This window comes from Cotesia glomerata, linkage group LG4 (genome assembly GCF_020080835.1).
Source record: "Cotesia glomerata isolate CgM1 linkage group LG4, MPM_Cglom_v2.3, whole genome shotgun sequence".
NCBI classification, from domain to species: Eukaryota; Metazoa; Arthropoda; class Insecta; order Hymenoptera; family Braconidae; genus Cotesia; species Cotesia glomerata.
This window is the reverse complement of record NC_058161.1, coordinates 12170126-12194469: the sequence shown is the minus strand read 5'-3', so window position 1 is coordinate 12194469 and position 24344 is coordinate 12170126. Positions and strand designations below refer to the sequence as shown.

General features: G+C 29.3%; 2 protein-coding genes across 3 annotated transcripts; both read left to right on the top strand.

Annotated features, from left to right (window-relative positions):
* The first annotated feature begins 2109 nt into the window (after window positions 1-2109).
* On the top strand, window positions 2110-4959 carry LOC123263591 (dnaJ homolog subfamily C member 8). The gene is made up of 6 exons (XM_044726485.1): window positions 2110-2260; window positions 2413-2571; window positions 2655-2721; window positions 2794-2888; window positions 4364-4509; window positions 4570-4959. The coding sequence occupies exons 1-6, from the start codon at window positions 2183-2185 to the stop codon at window positions 4802-4804; spliced, it is 780 nt and encodes a 259-aa protein (XP_044582420.1). The 5' UTR covers window positions 2110-2182; the 3' UTR covers window positions 4805-4959.
* Window positions 4960-6318: 1359 nt separating this feature from the next.
* Window positions 6319-24334, top strand: LOC123263490. 2 transcript variants are annotated; one of them, XM_044726282.1, is made up of 12 exons: window positions 6319-6513; window positions 6581-6825; window positions 8771-9843; window positions 11063-11304; window positions 12047-12471; window positions 13853-14375; window positions 15209-16185; window positions 16963-18348; window positions 19452-20593; window positions 21694-22832; window positions 23981-24173; window positions 24209-24334. In XM_044726282.1, exons 3-11 carry the CDS (start codon window positions 8930-8932, stop codon window positions 24133-24135), a joined length of 6903 nt encoding a protein of 2300 aa, XP_044582217.1. In that variant the 5' UTR covers window positions 6319-6513; window positions 6581-6825; window positions 8771-8929; the 3' UTR covers window positions 24136-24173; window positions 24209-24334. The 2 variants fall into 2 exon arrangements, with proteins under 2 accessions (XP_044582217.1, XP_044582216.1); XM_044726281.1 differs by having other exon boundaries at window positions 6320-6513; window positions 23981-24334.
* Window positions 24335-24344: the final 10 nt, after the last annotated feature.

The following is a 24344-nucleotide window of genomic DNA, read 5'->3' as shown; positions in this document are numbered from 1 at the left end:
AATAAATTTTATCAAATTTTTATTTAAAATATTATTTTTATTATTATTATTATTATTATTATTATTATTATTATTATTATTATAGATATTAGATTTTTAGTTAAAATTTGACAAATTGAATAATGAAGTTTTTATGTAAAAATTTAATATTATTATTTGAAATGTTAAAATTATTATAATCAATTGTATCAAATTTTTTTTGAAATTATTATTATTATTATTCTTTTGTTATTATTGTTATTAAATTTTTAGTTAAAATTTAAAATATTCAATAATAATAGGTGCACATTAGCCTATCGGATCCAGCCCTTGCTTACAAAAGCATTGGACCGGGTTCGAGTCCGGCGTACACCAATGAATATTTTCAATATTTAATTGTATTATTCTACTCAGCCCCAAAAAAAAATAATAATAATAGTAAAATTTTTGTAATAAATTTTAATCAATTTTTAGTAGATTTCATAAAAATCTAACTATTGCATTGGTCCTCATGACGGAACTTTTGAAAAATTTTGCTATATTTCGACTCAGCTCGTCAAGCGGATTCAGAAAATGCATATGGTTCAAAAGTTTATGTATGTATGTATTTATATATACGATATAATCGGCATTGTCTCTTCTCTAACTTCCGTAATTCTATACGGATCTCACTAAAACGTAACATACTTATTTTTAGGACGATTTCCGAGGTTAAGTTCTAAGATGAGCCAAATCTGTCGGTTAGTTTAGAAATGAGAGCAATTCAAAAATTTTCAAAAATCGCAAAAATTTTCACTTTCACCGTATTTTCGTGCAATTACAATTGAACGCGATATCTTATCAAAATTCTATAAATGGCATCTGAAAGCTTATTAAATAAACTTTAATTTGTGTACCTCATTATCAGTCTAGGCCAAAAATCACCTGCTTTCTCAGACAGATTTAATGAAATTTTACTTTTGCATTCGTTTTGACGTCTTTGTTGTTTAATCAAACAGAAATTTATTTTTTTTTTCGTATGCAACCCTAGTAGTATTTTTATTATTCACCATGAAATCTACTTCCATTTCGGCTGCCGAATGGCCTTTTTTTTTCAAATTATTATTATTATGATTATTATTATTTTTGTTATTATTGTTATTAGGATTTTAATGAAAATTTGAGTTATTGAACAATAATAAAATTTTTAATTAAAATTTAATATTATTAGTTGACCAGTCAAAATTTTTATGATCAATTATATCAATTTTTTGTTGAAATTATATTATTATTATTATTATTATTATTGTTATTAGATTTTTAGTTAAAATTTGAAATATTAAATTATAATAGTAAAATTTCTATAATAAATTATATCAATTTTTTGTTAAAAATATTGTTATTATTATTATTGCTATTATACTTTTAGTTAAAATTTGGCATACTAAATAATAATAAAATTTTTATGCTAAATTTTAATATTATCATTATTTGACCTGTCAAAATTTTTATAATAAATTATATTAATTTTTTGTAAAAAATAATTATCATTATTATTATTATTATTATTATTATTGTTATTAAGCTTTTAGTTAAAATTTGACTTATTAAATAATAATAAAATTTTTATAATAAATTATACCAAGTTTTTTTATTAAAAATATTATTATTATAAAATATTAAATTATTTTTAATAATAATAATAATAATTGCAAATTAAATTTTTTTAGTTTAAATTTATTATTGTCAAACCTGTCAAATTTTTTATAATAATAACAATAACAGTATAACAAGTTTTAACTAAAAAAATTTATTATTATTATTATTATTATTAAAATTTTTTAATATTATTATTAAAAAAAAAATTGATAAATTGAATAATAATAAAATTTTTAGTTCACATTATTATTATTATTTAACTTCTCAAGTTTTTTATAATAATTAATATGAGTTTTTATTAAAAAATTTTATTATTATTGAATGTTTAATTATTTTTATTATAAATAATAATAATTAAAAAATAAGTTTTAATTAAAATTTATTATTATACCTGTCAAATTTTTTATAATAATAAGATTTGGCTAAAAGAATTTATTATTATTGTTATTAAAAATTAAGTTTCAATTTTATTTAAATAATTACTCACCAAGCGGCGCCACTATCCAGATGAACTATGTCGCGTTAGTATTTAAAGCAAGAATCATAAAAAAAAATAATAATAAAAATGGCTGCCCAAAACTCAAGTTTATCAAATGATTTTCCTGAAAAGAAAGAAGATGAATTTAATGATTTTTATACTGAGGTAAGTTAAAAATTTAATTAATTAAAAATTAATTTATTGAGTGTATATTTGTATTTCTACAAGGATTATTATGAAGAAATAAAAACAATAATGACAAGTAACCTCAAAAATTAGGTACAATAATAAAATAAATATTGTTTTTAATATTACAGGTAAAAGAAATAGAAAAACGTGACAGTGTATTGACGCCTAAGCAACAAATTGATAGATTACTACGTCCTGGATCATCGTATTTTAATTTAAATCCTTTTGAGGTTTTGCAAATAGACCCAGACACTGTTATCGATGAAATTAAAAAAAAATATCGTCGTGTGGGTATAATATTATATTATTATTGATTGTTTATGGTAGTATTTATATATTTATTAATACTATTTCTATTTTTATTTACTAGATGTCAATATTGGTGCATCCAGACAAAAATCAGGATGATGCTGATCGAGCTCAGCAAGCGTTTGAAAGTAAGATTTTCTTTATTTTTTCAGAATTTTTATTATAAGTTTTTTTTTCTTTATTTAATTATTTGTTGACAGTTGTTAATAAAGCTTGGAAGACACTTGAGAATGAAGAAACGAGAGCTAAATGTATGGATGTTATTGAAGAGGCTAAAGCGCGTACTGATCATATGGTAATATTTTTTTAAATACTTTTGTTAAATTGCACTGTACTTTATTAACTATTGACGTTTTTAAAGATATAATCTCATCATGAAGTTGCACTCGTCAAGAGCTTTCATTTGAGTACCCCCATGCATTTTTTATATATTTTTCATATATACATATATATAATATATATAAATATATAAAATATATGAAAAATTGATGTAGGTACTCAAATGAAAGGTCTTAATGAGTGTAATGTCAGGATGAGCTTATATCTTTAAAAATGTCAATAATTTAGAAATTATATTGTATTTTGTCAACTTATAATATTTTTAAAGATATAAGCTCATCTTGACATTACACTCATCGAGACCTTTCATTTGAGTACCCACATCAATTTTTCATATATTTATCTATACTATATATATGTATATATGAAAAATATATAAAAAATGCATGTGGGTACTCAAATGAAAGGTCTCGATGAGTGTAATGTCAAGATGAGCTTATATCTTTAAAAATGTCAATATTTCACAAGATACAAGGTAATTTCTTAATTAAGTAATATATATATATATATATATATCTATATATATATATAACACATATTTTAAAGACATAAGCTCACTTCGGTGTTGTAATCATCAAGAGCTTTAATTTGAGTACCCACATGCATTTTTGATATATTTTTCATATATACATATATATATAATATATATAAAATATATGAAAAATTTATGTGGGTACTCAAATGAAAGGTCTTAATGAGTGTAATGTCAGGATGAGCTTATATCTTTAAAAATGTCAATAATTTAGAAATTATATTGTATTTTGTCAACTTATGATATTTTTAAAGATATAAGCTCATCTTAACATTACACTCATCGAGACCTTTCATTTGAGTACCCACATCAATTTTTCATATATTTATATATACTATATATATGTATATATGAAAAATATATAAAAAATGCATGTGGGTACTCAAATGAAAGGTCTTGATGAGTGTAACATCGGGATGAGTTTATATCTTTAAAAATGTCATTTGTTTACAAGATACAAGGTCATTTCTTAATTATGTAATCTATATAACATATATTTTAAAGATATAAACTCATCCTGATGTTACACTCATCAAGAGCTTTCATTTGAGTACCCACATGCATTTTTTATATATTTTTCATATATACATATATATAAATATATAAAATATATGAAAAATTGATGTGGGTACTCAAATGAAAGGTCTCAATGAGTATAATGTCAGGATGACCTTATATCTTTTGAAATGTCAATAGTTCACAAGATACAAGGTCATTTTTTAATTATGCATCCTGGAGACAAAGTTCTTTTAATTCTCTCAATAATATAGATAATATTAATATTTTTTGAACATTTTACTATTATTATTTAATGACTAGGAATTGTAGAATTTTTGCATTAATAATAAATGAATTAAGATCATTATTAAATATTAATATTAATAAAATTTATTTTTTAGATAGCAGAAAAAAAGAAAAAAATGAAAAAAGAATTAAAAGATAATACGAGTAGTGTTCCAATGTTAGAAGAAGAATCTGATAAAGGATACAGACATGCTGTATGGGTTATGACTATGAAATTATTTGCGGATATGGAGCGTAGAAGGTAATTAATTAATTTAAATGTTATTTATAATGTTAATTAATATAAAATTGTATTAAACAGGCGAGATTTAGCGTCAAGAGATGCCGAACAACGGAAGCGTAAACGAGAAGAAGAGCTGTCAGCAGAAGCACAAGCAGCTATTGAAAAGGAGTGGCAGAAAAATTTTGAAGAATCCCGACAGTCTCGTGTCGACAGTTGGAAAGCCTTCCAATCAAAATCTGGCACTACTAATCAAAAAAAGACTAAAAAATTAAAGTCTTTCAAACCTCCTAAAACAAAGGCTGAGTCGCGGTAATTAGTTATGTAACCCTGATATATCATCATTATGATAATAATATTTTAATCGCGTTGTTGTGTATCACAAAGTTTTCTAATTCTCAAATACTTAATTTTTACTATTGTCTATAGTAATTATATTATCGATCGCTTATGTTTTTTTTTTTTCTTTAACAATTACTAGAAATTATAAAATTATAATTAATTTATTTGTTAATTAATTATTATCGCGAACATGTTTGAGTATTTATAAAAAAAAAAACGGTAAAAAAACACCAAATCAATTTATTAAAAAGAATTTTAATAATAATAATAATTTTTTTAAAGTCAAACTTTATTATTATTATTGCCAAAATTTTGTTAATATTAAAACAATAATATTAATAATAGTGATTAAGTTTAACTTAAAAAATTCGTTATTATTATTATTATTATTATTATTATTATCACTGCGGCAAAATGTTTTCTTTAATAATAATAATAACAAAATTTTTAAGTCAAACTTCATTATTATTATTATTGTGAAAAATTTTTTAATAATAATAATAATTATTATTACGGCAAAATTTTTCTTTAATAATGATAATAATAATAAAAAACCAGTCATCAGGGAAAAGAAAAAAAAACCCATCAAAAAACTTAATAAATAATAATAATAACAAATTTTCTTAAGTTGAACTTTATTATTATTATCATTATTATTATTATTATTATGGCAAAAAATTTTCTTTAATAATAATAATAAATTTTTCAAGTCCAACTGTATTGTTATTATTATTATTATTATTATTGCGAAAAATTTTTTAATAATAATTATTATTATTAAGGCAAAATTTTTCTTTAACAATGATATTATTAATAATAATAATAATAATAATAATAATAAACTTTTTCAAGTCAAAATTGAATTATTATTATTATTATCATTAAAAAAAAAATAAATAAACACACGTATGTGTTAAATGTATGTCTGAAGAGTGATATAAGTATACAATATTATATATTATATATATAAAAAACGTATGAATGTTAAAATTAATTTAAAATGTAAATTTCTTAATTAATAAGTGACGAATTGATTATCATTATTACACTATCTAAAATCTAAATAATTAATCAACAAACTATAGGCCGACTATAGTTCCTCTGGACCTCTGGAAGCTTATTGACTATAATATAAATATAAAATAATCAATAAGTTATTATTATTTTTACATAGCTCTTAATAAACTACTCTAACAATTAATTAATTAATTAATTAATTAAATAAATATTTTTTATCAATAATGTAACAATAAACTGAGATAATTGTCAAAATTTTATTATTACTCACCAGCTGTTATCTTCCGCCATAATTGATAATTTATTTAAAAAGAATATAATTTTGAAATTTGGCGCCAAGGTGGCGCTAGTGGCGTAATCTTAAATAAATAATTTAAAAAATCTCGAACCTGGAGGAAGAAAAGATCGTGCCACCAGAAGACAGAAGACAGAAGACAGAAGATAAGATGGTGGGAGTAGTGTTCAGGTAGGAGGACTTGTCTTTTAGCCAGGTAAAGGTAAACTCTGGTACTGTCAACTCTCTGGCATTACGCGTTAAAGTTTTATGTGTGTAAAATAATTGTGTGTGTATATTTTAAGTGTAAATGTTGATGTGAATTGTTATACTGGTACAGACTACTATTATATACAGCTTGCTGTTTTATTTCATGCGGTCACATGCAACAGGTAGGATTATTATTTTATTTTAATTTAATTTTATTATAATTAATTTAATATTTATTTTTTATTTCAGATATATTATTTAATTTAAGAGAATAAATTAATTTTACGACTTTTTTTTTAAATTAAAATAAAATAGTAAACTAGTGAGTAGCTATTGGAGACGTAGTGGGGAGTTTTATAAAAGTAAGAAATAATGGACAAGAGGATTGGAGGATGTGAATAAGGCTCCGTGCGATGCCTTTAAATATATATAATAATAATAAGCTTTTTACCTGTACCTTCACCTTCACGCTGTGGGCTGTTAACAATGTCTTGGTTCGTTATTACTTTTTTATTTATTTAATCTCTTTAGTTTTTAATTTTGATTTTTATCAGTTTTTAGTTTCAATGCGGAACTCTGTTTGTGTGTGTGTGTGTTAATCCGGAAAACCGGCTCTAAACGGTCCAACGTCGACAACACATGATCTGACAGTTTTATTGTTGTTATTTTTTAATTGCTTGTTGGAGTTAGGGTGGGGAGTATTGTTTTATAAGAGATTATTTAGTTTATTTTTTAAGATTATTTTTCTATTATTAATATGTATATTATTAAGAGAATAAGAAAAATTTTGTGTCCAAGATAGTCATATAAAATCGGGTTTTTTAGAGAAATTTAGTGTCTTTGAAAAGGTCTTGACTAGGTATTTAGGCTGCATTCAAAAATTCTCTATTTCTAGAAACATAATTGATAAATGACCTTGTATCTTGAGAAAAATTGACATCATCAAAGATATAAGCTCATCCTGATGTTATACTCATCGAGACCTTTCATTTGAGTACCCACATCAATTTTTCATATATTTCATATATTTATATATATTATGTATATGTATATATGAAAAATATATCAAAAATGCATGTGGGTACTCAAATCAAAGCTCTTGATGAGTATAACCTCGGGATAAGCTTATATTTTTAAAATATGAATTATATATACTACATAATTAAGAAATGACATTGTATCTTGTGAACTATTGACATTTCTAAAGATATAAGCTCATCCTTACATTACACTCATCGAGACCTTTCATTTGAGTACCCACATCAATTTTTCATATATTTCATATATTTATATATATTATGTATATGTATATATGAAAAATATATCAAAAATGCATGTGGGTACTCAAATCAAAGCTCTTGATGAGTATAACCTCGGGATAAGCTTATATTTTTAAAATATGAATTATATATACTACATAATTAAGAAATGACATTGTATCTTGTGAACTATTGACATTTCTGAAGATATAAGCTCATCCTTACATTACACTCACCGAGACCTTTCATTTGAGTACCAACATCAATTTTTCATATATTTTATAAATTTATATATATTATATATATATGTATATATGAAAAATATATCAAAAATGCATGTGGGTACTCAAATCAAAGCTCTTGATGAGTATAACCTCGGGATAAGCTTATATTTTTAAAATATGAATTATATATACTACATAATTAAGAAATGACATTGTATCTTGTGAACTATTGACATTTCTAAAGATATAAGCTCATCCTTACATTACACTCATCGAGACCTTTCATTTGAGTACCCACATCAATTTTTGATATATTTTATATATTTATATACATTATATATATATCAAAAATTGATGTGGGTACTCAAATGAAAGCTCTTGATAAATGTAACATTGGGATGAGCTTATATCTTTAAAAATGTCAGTTATTAAGAAATGACCTCGTATCTTGTTAAATATTGGCATTTTTGAAGATATAAGCTTATCTTGACATTACTCTTATCAAAACCTTTCATTTGATTACCCACATCAATTTTTCATATATTTTATATATTTATATATATTATATATATATATATATATATATATATATATATATATATATATCTTCAAAATATATCAACAATGCATGTCAGTACTCAAATGAAAGCTCTCAATGAGTGTATCATCAGGATGTGCTTATATCTTTGAAAATCTCAATATTTAAGAAAGTACAATGCAATATAACAAAATTCATTTTTCAATAATTAAAAATTTTATTTATTTATAGTTCACTACGGCAGTCAATTATCATTATCATTGTTATTATTTAATTACTAAATATCCAAAATTTTTTTATCGAATATAATACCAATAACCTAAATAATTATCTACTAAATTAAAAAAAAATCATTATTTATAAAAATCAGTATCCTAAAATGAAAAACCATTAATTACAAAAAATAATATTGTTACAGGTTAATGACGACATGAAAATCAATTATCCATGATTACTCATCAAAAATCAAGAATTTATAAGTAATTATCCCAATATATATTTCTGATAAAGAAAAATTCATCAAAAAGATTAGATTATCCATCCAAAAAAAAAAAAAAAAGAATATTTTTTCCAACGAATGAAAGTAATTAAAGAAAAAAAATCACTTAAAAATAAAAATGACTCAATGGATATCGAGAATAGTATTGAAAAATTAAAGGTAAAATCGCGCATACCCGATTTTACAGGACTAACAATTCCAAAATCTTTAAAATATTCTTCACAATCTCCTTCAAGCTCTCAATCTTCATCTAAAGATGTCAGCTTGTCGAGAGATAGCGAAGCATTAAATAAATCTTCACCTAAATTCCGCGACATTAGTAAAAAATCAAGCATCCCAGTCCTAAGACGAAGTGAAGTTCGTGAGTATGAAGACATTAATCCGCGAAACGAAGCCCGAAGATCTAACATACCTCTTCAACGAAGCACCCGTGGAAGTGCTGATGACTTGAGACCACCCTCAACTCCCACGCGAATATTCAGCAATAATAACAGCAATATTATCAACAATAATTACCAGCTGGAGAAAGAAAGCTCGCCGAGTTTGATTCCTAAGTTATTGCTGCTGCAAAAAAACAAACGAGCTAAATTCAATATTGAAAAAGTTAACATGGATGTTGAAGATTTTGCTTCTAGTGAGGATAAAAATAAATTGGATGTTGTTGTTAGTGAAGAGAAAGACCAAGAAGAGGAAGAAGAAGGGAGTAAAGATGTTAAGACTATTGTAGAAGATGATAAGGATGACGAGGAGTCAGCTGGTAGAATATTGTCCAGCCACTTGTCTCCAGAAGCTAGTCCTCTTAGCACCAGATCGTCTTCCAGGTACAGTCCTAGAGAAAGTGAGAGCGAACCTACTCCGGGGCTTCCGAGGAAAATTGTCGCCGAGAGGAGCGAGTCGTTGAGTTCTCAGAGGATACGCGATGCTATTTCGAGGACCAGGAGGGAGTCTAATAGCAGTGCTAGGTATGAAAGCTCCGGGAGTGATAGCATCAGGTAATTAATTTTTTATTTGTAAAGAAAAATTTTAAATGTCAGTTTTACTAAAAAAGAATTTTTTTTATCTCTAGATACATAATTAAGAAATGACCTTGTATCTTGTGAACTATTGATATTTTTAAAGATATAAGCTCATCCTGACATTATACTCATTGAGACCTTTCATTTGAGTATCCACATGCATTTTTGATATATTTTGAAGATATACATATATATAATATATATAAATATATAAAATATATGAAAAATTGATGTGGGTACTCAAATGAAAGCTTATGATGAGTGTAACATCAAGATGAGCTTATATCTTTAAAATATATATTACATAATTAAGAAATGACCTTGTATCTTGTGAAATATTGACATTTTTAAAGATATAAGCTCATCCTGACTTTGCACTCATCGAGACCTTTCATTTGAGTACCCACATAGATTTTTCATATATTTTATATATTTATATATATTACATATATGTATACATGAAAAATATATCAAAAATGCATGTGGGTACTCAAATGAAAGCTCTTGATGAGTATAACATCGGGATGAGCTTATATCTTTAAAATATATATTATATATATTACATAATTGAAAAATGACCTTTTATCTTGTTTATTATTAACATTTTTAAAGATATAAGCTCATTCTAAGATTATACTCATCGAGACCTTTCATTTGAGTACCCACATCAATTTTTCATATATTTTATATATTTATATATATTATATATATATGTATATATGAAAAATATATGAAAAATTGATGTGGGTACTCAAATGAAAGCTCTTGATGAGTGTGACATCGGGATGAGCTTGTATCTTCAAAATATATATTATATATAGATTACATAATTAAAAAATTACCTCGTATCTTGTTTATTATTGACATTTTTAAAGATATAAGCTCAACCTAAGATTATACTCATCAAGACCTTTCATTTGAGTACCCACATCAATTTTTCATATATTTCATATATTTATATATATTACATATATATTACATATATGTATATATGAAAAATATATCAAAAATGCATGTGGGTACTCAAATGAAAGCTCTTGATGATTGTAACATCAGGATGAGCTTATATCTTCAAAAATGTCAATAGCTAAAAACGTACAGCGCAATTTAATAAGAATTATTATTTAGTAATTCAAATTTTATTTATTTATAGTTCACAAGTGCTAGTTATTTCTAATTCTTAATATTTTTTTAGGTTAAGCGAGTCAGGATTATACGACTATGTTGACCCAGCAAAAAAATCAAGATTAGACCCTCGAGACATCGTCGTTGAGAACGATGAAAGAGATAGAGTTCGTGACAGCGAAGCCACAAGCGCTGGAGAAGATGATCCACCGAGGGTCAGCGACACGCGCTCGGATTCCACTGTTAAGTTTGGTAATGTCTCTTCGCAGGGGCGAACTATACTACGAAGGCGCAGACAGTTTGATTCACAAGGTATTATTTTATAAAATAAAATAATTTTAATAATTATTTATAAATATTCTAATAATTATTTATAAATATTCTTCAATCATTTTAATAATTAATTATGCATAAATAAGTTAAAAAATATCCTTTTCTTCGCTTCGTGTTTTAAAACACACTCTTTGCTCGTTTGCCAACCTCTTATTACGTCATATACCCCCTCCACAATTTTATAGTTACTTACATTTCGAAAAGATGGCGTTGCATCTTAAAAAAATTTTTTTGACAAAAAAAATTTTTTAGTATTTTTTTTCGTTAGAAAAAAAATATTTAAATACAAAAAAAAAATATTAATATCTTAAGACAGTATTATTAAATTATTTTTTTATTTAGTTAGTTTATTTTATTAGCTTACATTGATTGATTGATTATTGAAGCCTTTAAATTTATTATTTCATCATTTAGTTTTAAAGTAACTTACCAACACGCTATACAATTTTTTTTTAATAAAAAAAAAATAATTACTAAATAAATAAAATAATTAATAAGAAAATAAAATAATTAATAAATAAATAAAATAATTAATAAATAAATAAATAAAAAATGAATACTTTAAGATTAGTACAATTAGGAATCACAGTAATAATATTAATATGGTTTTTAATATTTTATTCTGGTGTTTGTGTTGTGTTATATTTTTGGTGGAAAGGAGACTTTAATAAATAATAATAAATATAAAATATTTTATTAATAATTAATAATTAATGAAAAGGTTCAAGAAGAAGAGGAAGATCATACGCAAGGTCATACAGTACAGAAGACATATCATTCCAAATAGCGCGTCAAAGTCTCCTTCGTAGTGGATCCGGGGATTCCCCGAGGATTCCCGACTATCGGCGGCTGGTTTTCATCAGCTCGGACTCGTCGTCCGGGCGAGATGAAGAGGATGACGCTGACAGCAGCTGTTCCGGGTCATCTTACTTGACTGGTGGGATCCCACCTGGAACAGCGAGGAACGCCAGCAGTCACAGTCAGAGTCTCGAGGACTGTGACTGGGATTATTTTGAGAGCAATAGCTTGCCTTCTTTGCCGTCTGCGTTGTGCAGTGATGCTTCGGGTCATCCGATTAATGATATTAAGGATGCTAATGTTTGGGATTGTTGTCTTGGTCGGCGACGTGGATCTACTTCTTGTCAGGTGTGTATTTTATTATTAATAAATATTATTAAGAGAATAAGAAAAGTCTCCAGGATACATAATTAAGAAACGACCTTGTATCTTGTGAACTATTGACATTTTTAAAGATATAAGCTCATCCTGATGTTATACTCATCGATATCTTTCATTTGAGTACCCACATCAACTTTTATGTATATTTATATATATTATATATATGTATATATGAAAAATATATCAAAAATACATGTGGGTACTCAAATCAAAACTCTAGATGAGTAGAATGTCAAAATGAGCTCATATCTTTAAAATATATGTCATATATATTAGAAAATTAAGAAATGACCTTGTATCTTGTGAACTATTGATATTTTCAAAGATATAAGCTCATCCTGATGTTATACTCATCAAGACCTTTCATTTGAATACCCACATCAACTTTTCATATATTTTTATATTTATATATATATATGTATATATGAAAAATATATCAAAAATGCATGTGGGTACTCAAATGAAAGGTCTTGATGAGTGTAATATCGGGATGAGCTTATATCTTTAAAAATGTCAGTAATTAAGAAATGACCTTGTATCTTGTGAACTATTGACATTTTTAAAGAAATAAGCTCATTCTGATGTTACACTCATTAAGAGCTTTCATTTGAGTACCCACATGCATTTTTGATATATTTTTCATATATACATATATATAATATAAATATATAAAATATATGAAAAATTGATGTGGGTACTCAAATGAAAGCTCTCGATGAGTTTAATGTCAAGATGAGCTTATATCTTTAAAATATATATTACATAATTAAGAAATGAGCTTGTATCTTGTAAACTATTGACATTTTTAAGGATATAAGCTCATCTTGAGTTTACACTCATCAAGACCTTTCATTTAAGTATCCACATCAATTTTTTATATATTTTATATATTTATATATATTATATATATGTATATATGAAAAATATATCAAAAATGCATGTGGGTACTCAAATCAAAGCTCTTGATGAGTGTAACGTCAAGATGAGCTCATATCTTTGAAATATATGTTATATATATATATTAGAAAATTAAGAAATGACCTTGTATCTTGTGAACTATTGATATTTTCAAAGATATAAGCTCATCTTGAGTTTACACTCATCACGACCTTCCATTTGAGTACCCACATCAATTTTTCATATATTTTATATATTTATATATATTATATATATGTATATATGAAAAATATATGAAAAATGCATGTGGGTACTCAAATGAAAGCTCTTGATGAGTGTAACATCAGGATGAGCTTATATCTTTAAAAATGTCAATTGTTAAGAAAGTACAGTGTAATTTAACAAAAGTCATCTATTTATTAATAATAATAATTATTATTTTTTTACTTAGGCTTGTGGAGGTACGAACAGAAATGTTCTACCAGTTCCGGTTCCAATCCCAGTTCCAGTGCCGTACCCAGTTCCAGTTCCCGCGTCTCTGTGGAACAACGGTGACTTCGCAGCAGCGGCAGCCTCTTCAATGATAACCGCGAGCAAGTCGGACAACCTAAAGCTAAAAAATGTCGGACCTTGGTTCTCTTGGCACCCTAAATTCATCTCCCAATCAGAAATCCACCGAAGTTTCTACTGCGACCCTAAAATAATGGACTCTGGCAGCTTCAACACCGCAGACTCTATTTTTACATTCCGACCTGACGGTTCTTTAGTTGGCCACTACGAAAGTATTTACCACGGCGCTCACTTGAAGTTCGACGAACCTACTAACCTCAAAGATCCTCCAAAGGAAGACACCGAAAAATCATCAGTTCAAGCTAATAATGATGACACAAACCTTGAAATTAATTGCAATGGGTCCGATCATGAAATAAGTAACCAAGTGCCATTAGATGATAATAATTCTCCTTCAATTCCAGGTGAAGAATTAATTTATTTTTTTTGACAATTTTAATTCTTAATTTTTTCTAAAAAATTACATTTTTAATTAAAAAAATATTTTTTATTTTAATGAAGATTTAAGTCGCTGCTTATTTAATAATTTTTAAAATTTTTTTAAGAAATAAATTAATTGGAAAAAAAAGACATTAAAGTTAGCAGTCACTAGAGTATTTTTTAATTTTTTTTAATAAAAAAATTTGTTCCAAAAAATTATTTTAAAAAAATTGCATTTTTTATTTTTAAAAATTTTTTTTTGCCATAATTTATTTGTTAAAAAAAATTATTAAATATTTGCTAAATTTATAAAAAATTCCAAAAAAAATTGATATCTAGAAATTTAAAAATAGATAAAAAAAATGCAATTTTTTAAAAATAATTTTTTTATCAAATAAAATTAAAAAATGATCAAGCTAATTTTAATATAATTTTATTTTTTTGTCATTAAAATTATTATAATAATAAAGTTAGCCGACATTTTTAATTTTTTTATTTTGCTTAATTCACTAAATTATAGCAAAAAAATATTTTTAAAAAATTATACTTATAGTTTTTGAAGTTTTTTACAAGTGAATTTTTTTTTTTATTTTTTTGTAATCATTTTTTGAATAAAAAAAAATTCTAAAAATGTTTATGATTTTTTTTATTAAAAAATTATTAAAAAAAAAATGTTTTCATTAGTTAAAAACTATAAGTGCAATTTAAAAAAAATATTTTTAGTTATAATTTAATAAATTAAGCAAAATCAAAAATGTCGGCTAAATTTATTATTATAAATTATTAACTACCTAAATTAATTTTTATATTTTTTCAGATAACAACAATGAAGATGATGATGAAGATGACGAAGAAAATTCAAGCTCTTGTGCAGACAGCAGTGATTTTGATGATGAAGAAAAATCTCACCGTTTTTCTCGAGTATTTGTTGTCAATAATGATGATGATGAAGATGATGATAACAATGAAGACGATGAAAATGAAGAAGAAGATAGTTTATTGCCAAGTTATCACGAAACAGCTGATCAAAATGGCGTAATTCTCAAAACCATCAATCCTAACCTCGAGAACACTTCAGTGGCGCCACCATCAGTTTCTAAAAATATTAGCAATGACATCAGCTACTCAGCTGACTCAGCGGATAATTTGGACACGATAACCTTAAAATCAATCCGGAAAATAAACCCTGAAATTTTGACAGCTGACTCAAAAAGTGACAATGTGATTAATAATAATAATGACAACAATGTGATTAGTGACTCAACAGTGCCAGATTCATTAGAAGTGTGGAAAAGTGATAAAAGTGCCTTAGAAAAAAATGCAAAAGAATCGGTGTCATATAAAAAAAATAAAAGGATTGTGAGTGATGATACATTAAGCGAATCAATGTTGGAGCGGCAGGTGAAGGCAGTGAGTGAAGTGAGTGAGTTACTGGTGGGAGAAAATGAGGTGGATGGAAGTGAAACTACAGGTGGGGAGCCAGTGTGCCGGGGAACGCCACTGGAGTCAGTCGAGCTTGGCTTTCCCTCTAAATTAAAAAATTATGACAATAAATATTTGCAATCGTTGTCAAACAACAAGTACAAGAGTCTTGTGATGATTACATCTAACGCGTACCAACCAGTGAGTGTTATAACCTCTGATACGACGACTTTGCTCCAGCCAGATGACAGTAGTAAGACGCAATGTGAACCTCAACAACAGTCGTCAGGGCTGGCCGGGTACTACCATCTGGCGCTGGAGGCGTTGGAAACACCTCAACTAGCAGCCTCGGGACCACGTCGACCGTTAATGGTGAAGCGACGCAGTGATCGCTCAACCGAGATAACTGACAGTTCTCAATTATCAGCTGATTTTAAAAATTTTCAAAAAACAGCTGAGTTTAATCATTTTGAAAAAACAGCTGATTTTAATCATTCAAAAAAATCAGCTGATTTTAAAAATTTTGATAAATCAGCTGATTTTAACAATTCAAAAAAATCAGCTGATTTTAAAAATTTTGATAAATCAGCTGATTTTAATAATTTTGAAAAATCAGCTGATTTTGACAGATCAGCTGATTTTAAAAATTTTGACAGATCAGCTGATTCTAATGATTTTGATAAATCAGCTGATTTTAACCATTCAAAAAAATCAGCTGATTTTAAAAATTTTGAAAAATCAGCTAATTTTGACAAACCAGCTGATTTTAATCATTTTGAAAAATCAGCCGATTTTGACAGATCAGCTGATTTTGAAAAAACAGCTGATTTTAATAATTCAAAAAAATCAGCTGATTTTAGAAATTCAAAAAAATCAGCTGATTTTAAAAATTTTGACAAATCAGTTGATTTCAATAATTTTGAAAAATCAGCTGATTTTAATAATTCAAAAAAATCAGCTGACTTTAATAATTCAAAAAAATCAGCTGATTTCAATAATTCTGAAAAATCAGCTGATTTTAAAAATTTTGAAAAATCAGCTGATTTTGATAGATCAGCTGATTTAAATAATTCCGAAAAATCATCTGATTTAAATTCTCGCGAGTGTTCAGTGCAAAAAAGTGACAGTGTAAAACTTTCTCCCACCCAGGTAGACGTAATACTGGAGGAAGGTCTGGCGGACGACGACTCCTGGGTGGAGGAAGTGTCCCACGATGAGGACGAGCAGAGTACCCCAACTACCAACACAGAGGACAGTTCTGAAGACGAAGCAAACCACTTATCCGGTGACCGGGAGGAAGAATTAAGAGGTTACCACCGCCAAGCGATAGACTTTACCCTTCACACCATAGTCGAGGAGTCTTGCGAGGAAAGTGAGGCTGAGTTTAGCCTCACCTGGAAATCTAAGCGCCCGCCATCTACATCTGAGTTAGAGAAGTACTTTTTTTTCGGGCTAGGTGGCGTTGATTCACGTCCTGATAACCTTGACTCTGAATTAGAAAACAATCTAAATCTCTTTAATGATGACCTTAAATCAACTGATACTTTAAGTAGAGAGATTGACAGCTTGTCAGAGACATCTAGTGTTTACTCAGAAGGTGTAGAGAGCCTTAAGGACCCTGGAATAAATTCCGACAGTGCCAATGACAATTCTTCCCGGCTTGAAAAGTATTTTTTGTCGGAATTTTTGGGCTTTAGAGAAGATCGTAGGGACTCGGATGGTTCCGTAGGAAGTGACTCGGAGGGCCGGCCGAGTCCCGAAGCTCAGCGGAGGAAAAGGTTGGTCCGAGCTCGAGGTACTGGCAGGTCTCACAGCTCCTCATTAGACAATCTTTTAGCTCTGACTCAAAATTCAGGCTCGCAAAATTTAACCTCGCAAAATTCACTACAAGATTTGACCAATCAAGACTCTCCAGACGAGTCTGACGACTCCACCGTCCCTGATGAAGACGTAGCTGGGTTCGTTGAAGGTGTTGACACGGTAAAGCGCAAGAAGAAGAAGCGCAATTTAGGAAATCATCCTGAAGGATCCAACAAAAGTCCTGAATTAGAAGAAGACAAAGATATTGAGAGTTTTGCTCAGGTTACTTCTGAGGAAGAAAGGTCCAAGACTCCGCAAGCTGAGGCTCCAGATGAAGACGACAGGAAGCAGTCTAGGGACTCTGGGTTTGTTGGAAGCTGCGATGACTTGATCCAGCCGGAGCCTGTTGATACTTCTGCGACAGAGTTGAAGAATTTCAAGGATAATGTTAATGATAAAAAAGAATTCGTGGCGATTCCTATTAATCATTCTTTGTCAAGGAAGGACAGCTTTAATAACTGGTCCAGCGATGAGGAGACTAATCTTATGATGTCCAAGATGCGGCAGTTTTTTAAGACTATGGTTGCGAACTCGAATTCTGCAGCAGCGCCAGTGGTTGTCCAGCAGACTCAAGAGCTGCCACGTGGCAAGCGGACCAAGCCGCCGCAGTTGGTTTATTTTGAGAATGAATTGACTCGGTTGATGAAGACAGTTCCGGGGATCAGGGATGATCAGGTTAGATAGATAGATAGACATCTTTGAAATATATATATATATATTTGTTACATAATTATGAAATGAGCTTGTATCTTGTGAACTATTGACATTTTTTAAGGTATAAGCTCATCCTGATGTTATGCTCATTGAGAGCTTTCATTTGAGTACCCACATCAATTTTTTATATATTTTATATATTTATATATATATATTACATATATGTATATATGAAAAATATATTAAAAATGCATGTGGGTATTCAAATGACAGCTCTTGATAAGTATAATATCAAGATGAGCTTATATTTTTGAAAATATCAATAATTAAGAAATGACTTTGTATTTTGTGGAATATTGAAATTTTTAAAGATATAAGCTCATCCTGATGTTACACTCATCGAGATCTTTTATTTGAGTACCCACATCAATTTTTCATATATTTCATATATTTATATATATGTATATATGAAAAATATGTCAAAAATGCATGTGGGTACTCAAATGAAAGGTCTCGATAAGTGTAATGTCAAGATGGGCTTATATCTTTAAAATATATATTATATATATTACATAATTAAGAAATGACCTTGTATTTTGTGGAATATTGACATTTTTAAAGATATAAGCTCATCTTTACACTACACTCATCGAGACCTTTCGTTTAAGTACTCACATCAATTTTTCATATATTTTATATATTTATATTTATTACATATATGTATATATGAAAAATATATCAAAAATGCATGTGGGTACTCAAATGAAAGCTCTTGATAAGTGTAACATCATGATGAGCTTAGATTTTTAAAAATATCAATTATTAAGAAATGACCTTGTATCTCGTTAAATATTGAAATTTTCAAAGATATAAGCTCACCCCGACATTACACTCATCAAGACCTTTGATTTGAGTACCCACATCAATTTTTCATATATTTTATATACTTATATATATTACATATACATATATACTAAAAATATATCAAAAATGCATGTGGGTACTCAAACGAAAGCTCTTGATGACCCCAACACCAAGATGAGCTCATTTCTTAAAACCCGTCAATATTTAAGAAAATACATTGCAATTTACCAAGAGTCACTAATTCTATTTTTTCCTTCCAGGTCAGGGAAATAGTCGAGTACCTAAGCTCAGAAGACACTTGGTCTGACTCTTACGACTCTTCTGACTACACCAGCTCAGACCTCGAAGGCGCAACTAGCCGATCTACTCTCCAAGAGCAGATCTCTGCTAGCTGCCAGCAGATCATCAGCAATTTCGACATGAACTCCGAAACAGCTGACCAGGAGCCTAGTAAGCCAACGAATATCAAAGACACTGCGTTCGTTTACCAGAAGTTGGTCCAGAGTTTTACTAAAATAGCAGGAGATAGTTCAGACGCAAGTTCAACTCCTTACAGCAGTCCTCCGCTGATTGCTAAAGTGATGCACCATATAGGCAGCAGATTAGTGGCACTAATGCACCAGGTCTCGGAGAACAACTCGCCGTCAAATTCTTGGAGGCGTTATCCTCAACACACTAGGACTCCTTCGTCAGCATCGACGACTGAAGACGAGTCTACGTCGGAGTCTGCGCAGCAGACTCCGACTTTTAGCCACTTGCAGCTCCCCAGGTCAAAGTCACATGACCCGCTTTTGTTAATCAACAGCCACCAGGTCACCGGAGCGGAAAGTGAAGAAAGAGAAGAAAAAGAGACGAGTGACTATGAAAGATTCTCCTGGAGAGGAAGCTTTGAATCCGCGCTCATGGCTGCTGACTCCAGGAACAAGTTGAGCTTGATAAGCTCCGGAGACATTGGAGCCACTGCTAATGTCTTAGCGATGGCTGCTAAGCGACGTTCTGCTGGAGATTTGTTGTTTAATCCTAAAAGCTTCTCCAGAGAGCAGCTGGATAGAGTTAGAAGTTGTGGGTCTATTGGAGCTAGCAATACTGTTACTACAGCCAGTTCGGTGGGACAGGGCTCGGTTGAAGAAAAGATCTGGAGCAATAGGAGGAGGTCATCGGTTCCCGATGACCCCAGGCACAGAAGGCGCAAGTCTGCCGCGGAAAAAGATCAGGAGGATAATGATTCGGAGTTTGAGTTTGATGAGTCCAGGGCTATGACTTTGCCGAGAGGGTTGCAAACTCCGACGAGTACTTCGACGACTAACTCGCTGCCGAGGCTGCCTGCTATTACTTCCGCTATGCACAAGGCGCATAGCATGTATCACTTTTTGCCTTCTAATACTGGAGTCAAGTCCGCAAGGTAAGGGTTTTGGTATCCAATATACGTAATTAAAAAATGACATTGTATCTTGGGAACTCTTGACATTTTTAAAGATATAAGCTCATTTTAACATTACACTCATTAAGAGCTTTCATTTGAGTACCCACATCAATTTTTCATATATTTTATATATTTATGTATTTATATATATGTATACATGAAAAATATATGAAAAGTTGATGTGGGTACTCAAATGAAAGGTCTTGATGAGTGTAACATCAAGATGAGGTTATATCTTTAAAAATGTCAGTAATTAAGAAATGACCTTGGTTCTTGAGAACTATTGACATTTTTAAAGATATAAGCTCATTCTAAGATTATATGCATTGAGAGCTTTCATTTAAGTACCCACATCAATTTTTTATATATTTCATATATTTATATATACTATATATATAGATATATGAAAAATATATCAAAAATGCATGTGGGTACTTAAATGAAAGCTCTTAATGAGCCTAACATCAGGATGAGCTTATATCTTCAAAATATATATTATATATTAAGAAATGACCTTATATCTCGTGAACTATTGACATTTTCAAAGATATAAGCTCATACTCATGTTACTCTCATCGAGAGCTTTCATTTGAGTACCTACATGTATTTTTGATATATACATATATATATATATATATATATATATATATGTACATATATATATAAATATAATATATATAAATATATGAAAATGGATGTGGGTACTTAAATGAAAGGTCTTGATGAGTGTAACATTGGGATGAGCTAATATCTTTAAAAATGTCAATATTTCACAAGATACAAGGTCATTTCTCAATTATGTAATATATATAATATATATTTTAAAGATATAAGCTCATTCTGACATTACACTCATCAAGACCTTTCATTTGAGTACCCACATCAATTTTTCATATATTTCATATATTTACATATACTATATATATAAATATATGAAAAATATATAAAAAATGCATGTGGGTACTCAAATGAAAGCTCTTAATGAGCCTAACATCAGGATGGGCTTATATCTTAAAAACCTTCAATATTTAATCAAGTACATTGCAATTTAACAAGAATCATTATTTAAAAATTTCTAGATACCGCCCTCCAGGCTTCGCCCGAAACTTAACATCAGCCCCCAAGCGCGCGTTGAGCGCGCCCGGCCTGGAGATCCCATCTCCAGGCAAGCGCGAGCGAAGGCGAGCGCCCGTCCCCGACGAAGACACCCTATCAGAAGCTTGCAGCACGCCTATCATCGGCGGAGCAAAGCGCTTTGAACCTCGAGGCAGACTCCAAGACTTAAACCGCGCATCATTGTCCAGCCTGGGCGCCAGGTCTGACTCAATGGCCTCAGTGTACAGTGGCGCCGGCGAGGGCAAGTGGTGCGGCTCCGTAGCAGTCCGCGGCGAAGTAGAATTCTCTCTCCAGTACGATTACAAGCAGCTGACCTTCCAAGTGATGATCAGCCAGTGCAAAGATTTAGCGCCTGTTGACGTTAAGAGAAACAGGTCCGACCCTTACGTCAAAGTTTATTTACTTCCTGATAAATCCAAGGGAGGGAAGAGGAAGACAAAAGTTAAAAAGCACACGCTCAATCCAGTTTTTGATGAGACACTTAAATTTAATATTAATCTCAATTCTTTGGAGAATAGAATTTTGTGGTTAACTGTCTGGCACTCGGACATGTTCGGGAGGAACGACTTCCTCGGAGAAGTTCGGATGCCCTTGGAGAATAAAATCTTCGATGACCCGACGCCAAAGTGGTATCACTTGCAAGAAAGGTCGGAGGCTTTTGATGACCCTGTGGAGAGATACAAGGGCGAGGTTATTGTCGGGCTCAAGTTTGTCCCTCCAGAACTTTGTCAACTCGAGAATAGAGAAAGAGAAAGTGTTACTATCGTTGGAGAGCCGAGAAAGGGCAAGAAGAACTGGAGCAGAGGCTCGCTGCATGTCTTGGTTAAGGAGGCTAGGAATCTTCAGACGAAAACCAAAAATTCAGGAACATGTGACCCCTTTTGTAAGAGCTATTTGCTACCTGATAAAGGAAGGGCTGGAAAGCAGAAGACCAGTGTTGTGAGAAAGAGCGACGGGAATCCGGTTTGGGGACACACTTTTATTTATAAGGATGTCAGTCTTCAGGAACTCGCTGAGAGGGGGCTCGAGCTTACTGTTTGGGATCATGATAGGATCGCGAGTAATGAGTTTCTTGGAGGTGTCAGGTTCAATTTGGGGACTAGTAAGTGGCTTGTATTTTGGAAACTATAGATTTATAAGCTCATCCTGGTGTTGAGCTCATTAAGAGCTTTCGTTTGAGTACCCACATCAATTTTTCATATATTTTGTATATTTATGTATACTATATATATATATATGTATATATGAAAAATATATGAAATATGCATGTGGGTACTCAAATGAAAGGTCTTGATGAGTGTAACATCGGAATGAGCTTATATCTTTAAAAATGTTAGTTATTAAGAAATTACCTTGTATCTTGGGAAATATTGAGGTTTTTGAAGGGATAAGCTCATCCTGATGTTGAGCTCATTAAGAGCTTTCATATGAGTACCCACATCAATTTTTCATATATTTTGTATATTTATATATTTATATATATGTATATATGAAAAATATATGAAAAATGCATGTGGGTACTCAAATGAAAGCTTTTAATGAGTATAACACCAGGATGAGCTTATATCTTTAAAAACGTCAATATTTAAGAAAGTATAGTGCAATTTATTAGTACTAGTACAGTTATTAAGAAATGACCTTGTATCTTGAGAAATATTGATATTTTTAAAGATATAAGCTCATCTTGATGTTCTACTCATTGAGACCTTTTATTTAAGTACCCACATCAATTTTTCATATATTTCATATATTTATATATATTATATATATGTATATATGAAAAATTGATGTGGGTACTCAAATAAAAGCTCTTGATGAGCATAACATGAAGATGAGCTTATATCTTTAAAAATATCATAAATTTATAAAATACAATATAATTTTTCAATTATTGACATTTTTAAAGATATAAGCTCACTCTGACATTACGCTCATCAAGACCTTTCATTTGAGTACCCACATGTATTTTTCATATATTTATATATATTATATATATGTATATATCAAAAATATATGAAAAATGCATGTGGGTACTCAAATGAAAGCTCTTGAAGAATGTAACATCAGGATGAGCTTGTATCTTAAAAAATGTCAATATTTAAGAAAGTACAGTTCAATTTAACAAAAATCATTCATCAATTTTTTATAAAACTTAATTTAATATAATACCTCATTATTTTCCTAAGAATTTGAAATTTCCATTAATAATAACAATAAATAGAAACTAATTATTTTTTTAAATTATTTAAGGTAAACACTACGGCAAACCAGTTGATTGGATGGACGCAACAGGACGTGAATTATCTTTATGGCAAAACATGTTGGAACGACCGAACTTCTGGGTCGAGGGTGCGATAACTCTCAGACCTAATTTGTACAATCATGGAAAACACAATTTCTCCTGATTATTTTTTTTTACTTAACATTTACAATCACTTACACTATTAATAATTAATTGATCATCTAATTAATTAATTAATTAATAATTATAATCACAGTGACTAGGGCTCGAGTACTTAATTGATACTTAATATATAAATACATAAAAAAGTCCCCGGCATATTTTTAAAAATTTTCGTCCAAGGGAACAATTGTTAATAATATTTCATATATA

Excerpts from the sequence above, each read along its gene's own strand:
- LOC123263591 (XM_044726485.1), top strand. The coding sequence starts at position 2,183 with ATGGCTGCCCAAAACTCAAGTTTATCAAATGATTTTCCTGAAAAGAAA. Across the intron at positions 2,889-4,363 it reads AAGCGCGTACTGATCATATG|ATAGCAGAAAAAAAGAAAAA; the intron begins GTAATATTTTTT and ends TTTATTTTTTAG. Across the intron at positions 4,510-4,569 it reads GCGGATATGGAGCGTAGAAG|GCGAGATTTAGCGTCAAGAG; the intron begins GTAATTAATTAA and ends TGTATTAAACAG.
- LOC123263490 (XM_044726282.1), top strand. The coding sequence starts at position 8,930 with ATGAAAGTAATTAAAGAAAAAAAATCACTTAAAAATAAAAATGACTCA. Across the intron at positions 9,844-11,062 it reads TCCGGGAGTGATAGCATCAG|GTTAAGCGAGTCAGGATTAT; the intron begins GTAATTAATTTT and ends ATATTTTTTTAG. Across the intron at positions 16,186-16,962 it reads GACCACGTCGACCGTTAATG|GTAGACGTAATACTGGAGGA; the intron begins GTGAAGCGACGC and ends TCTCCCACCCAG.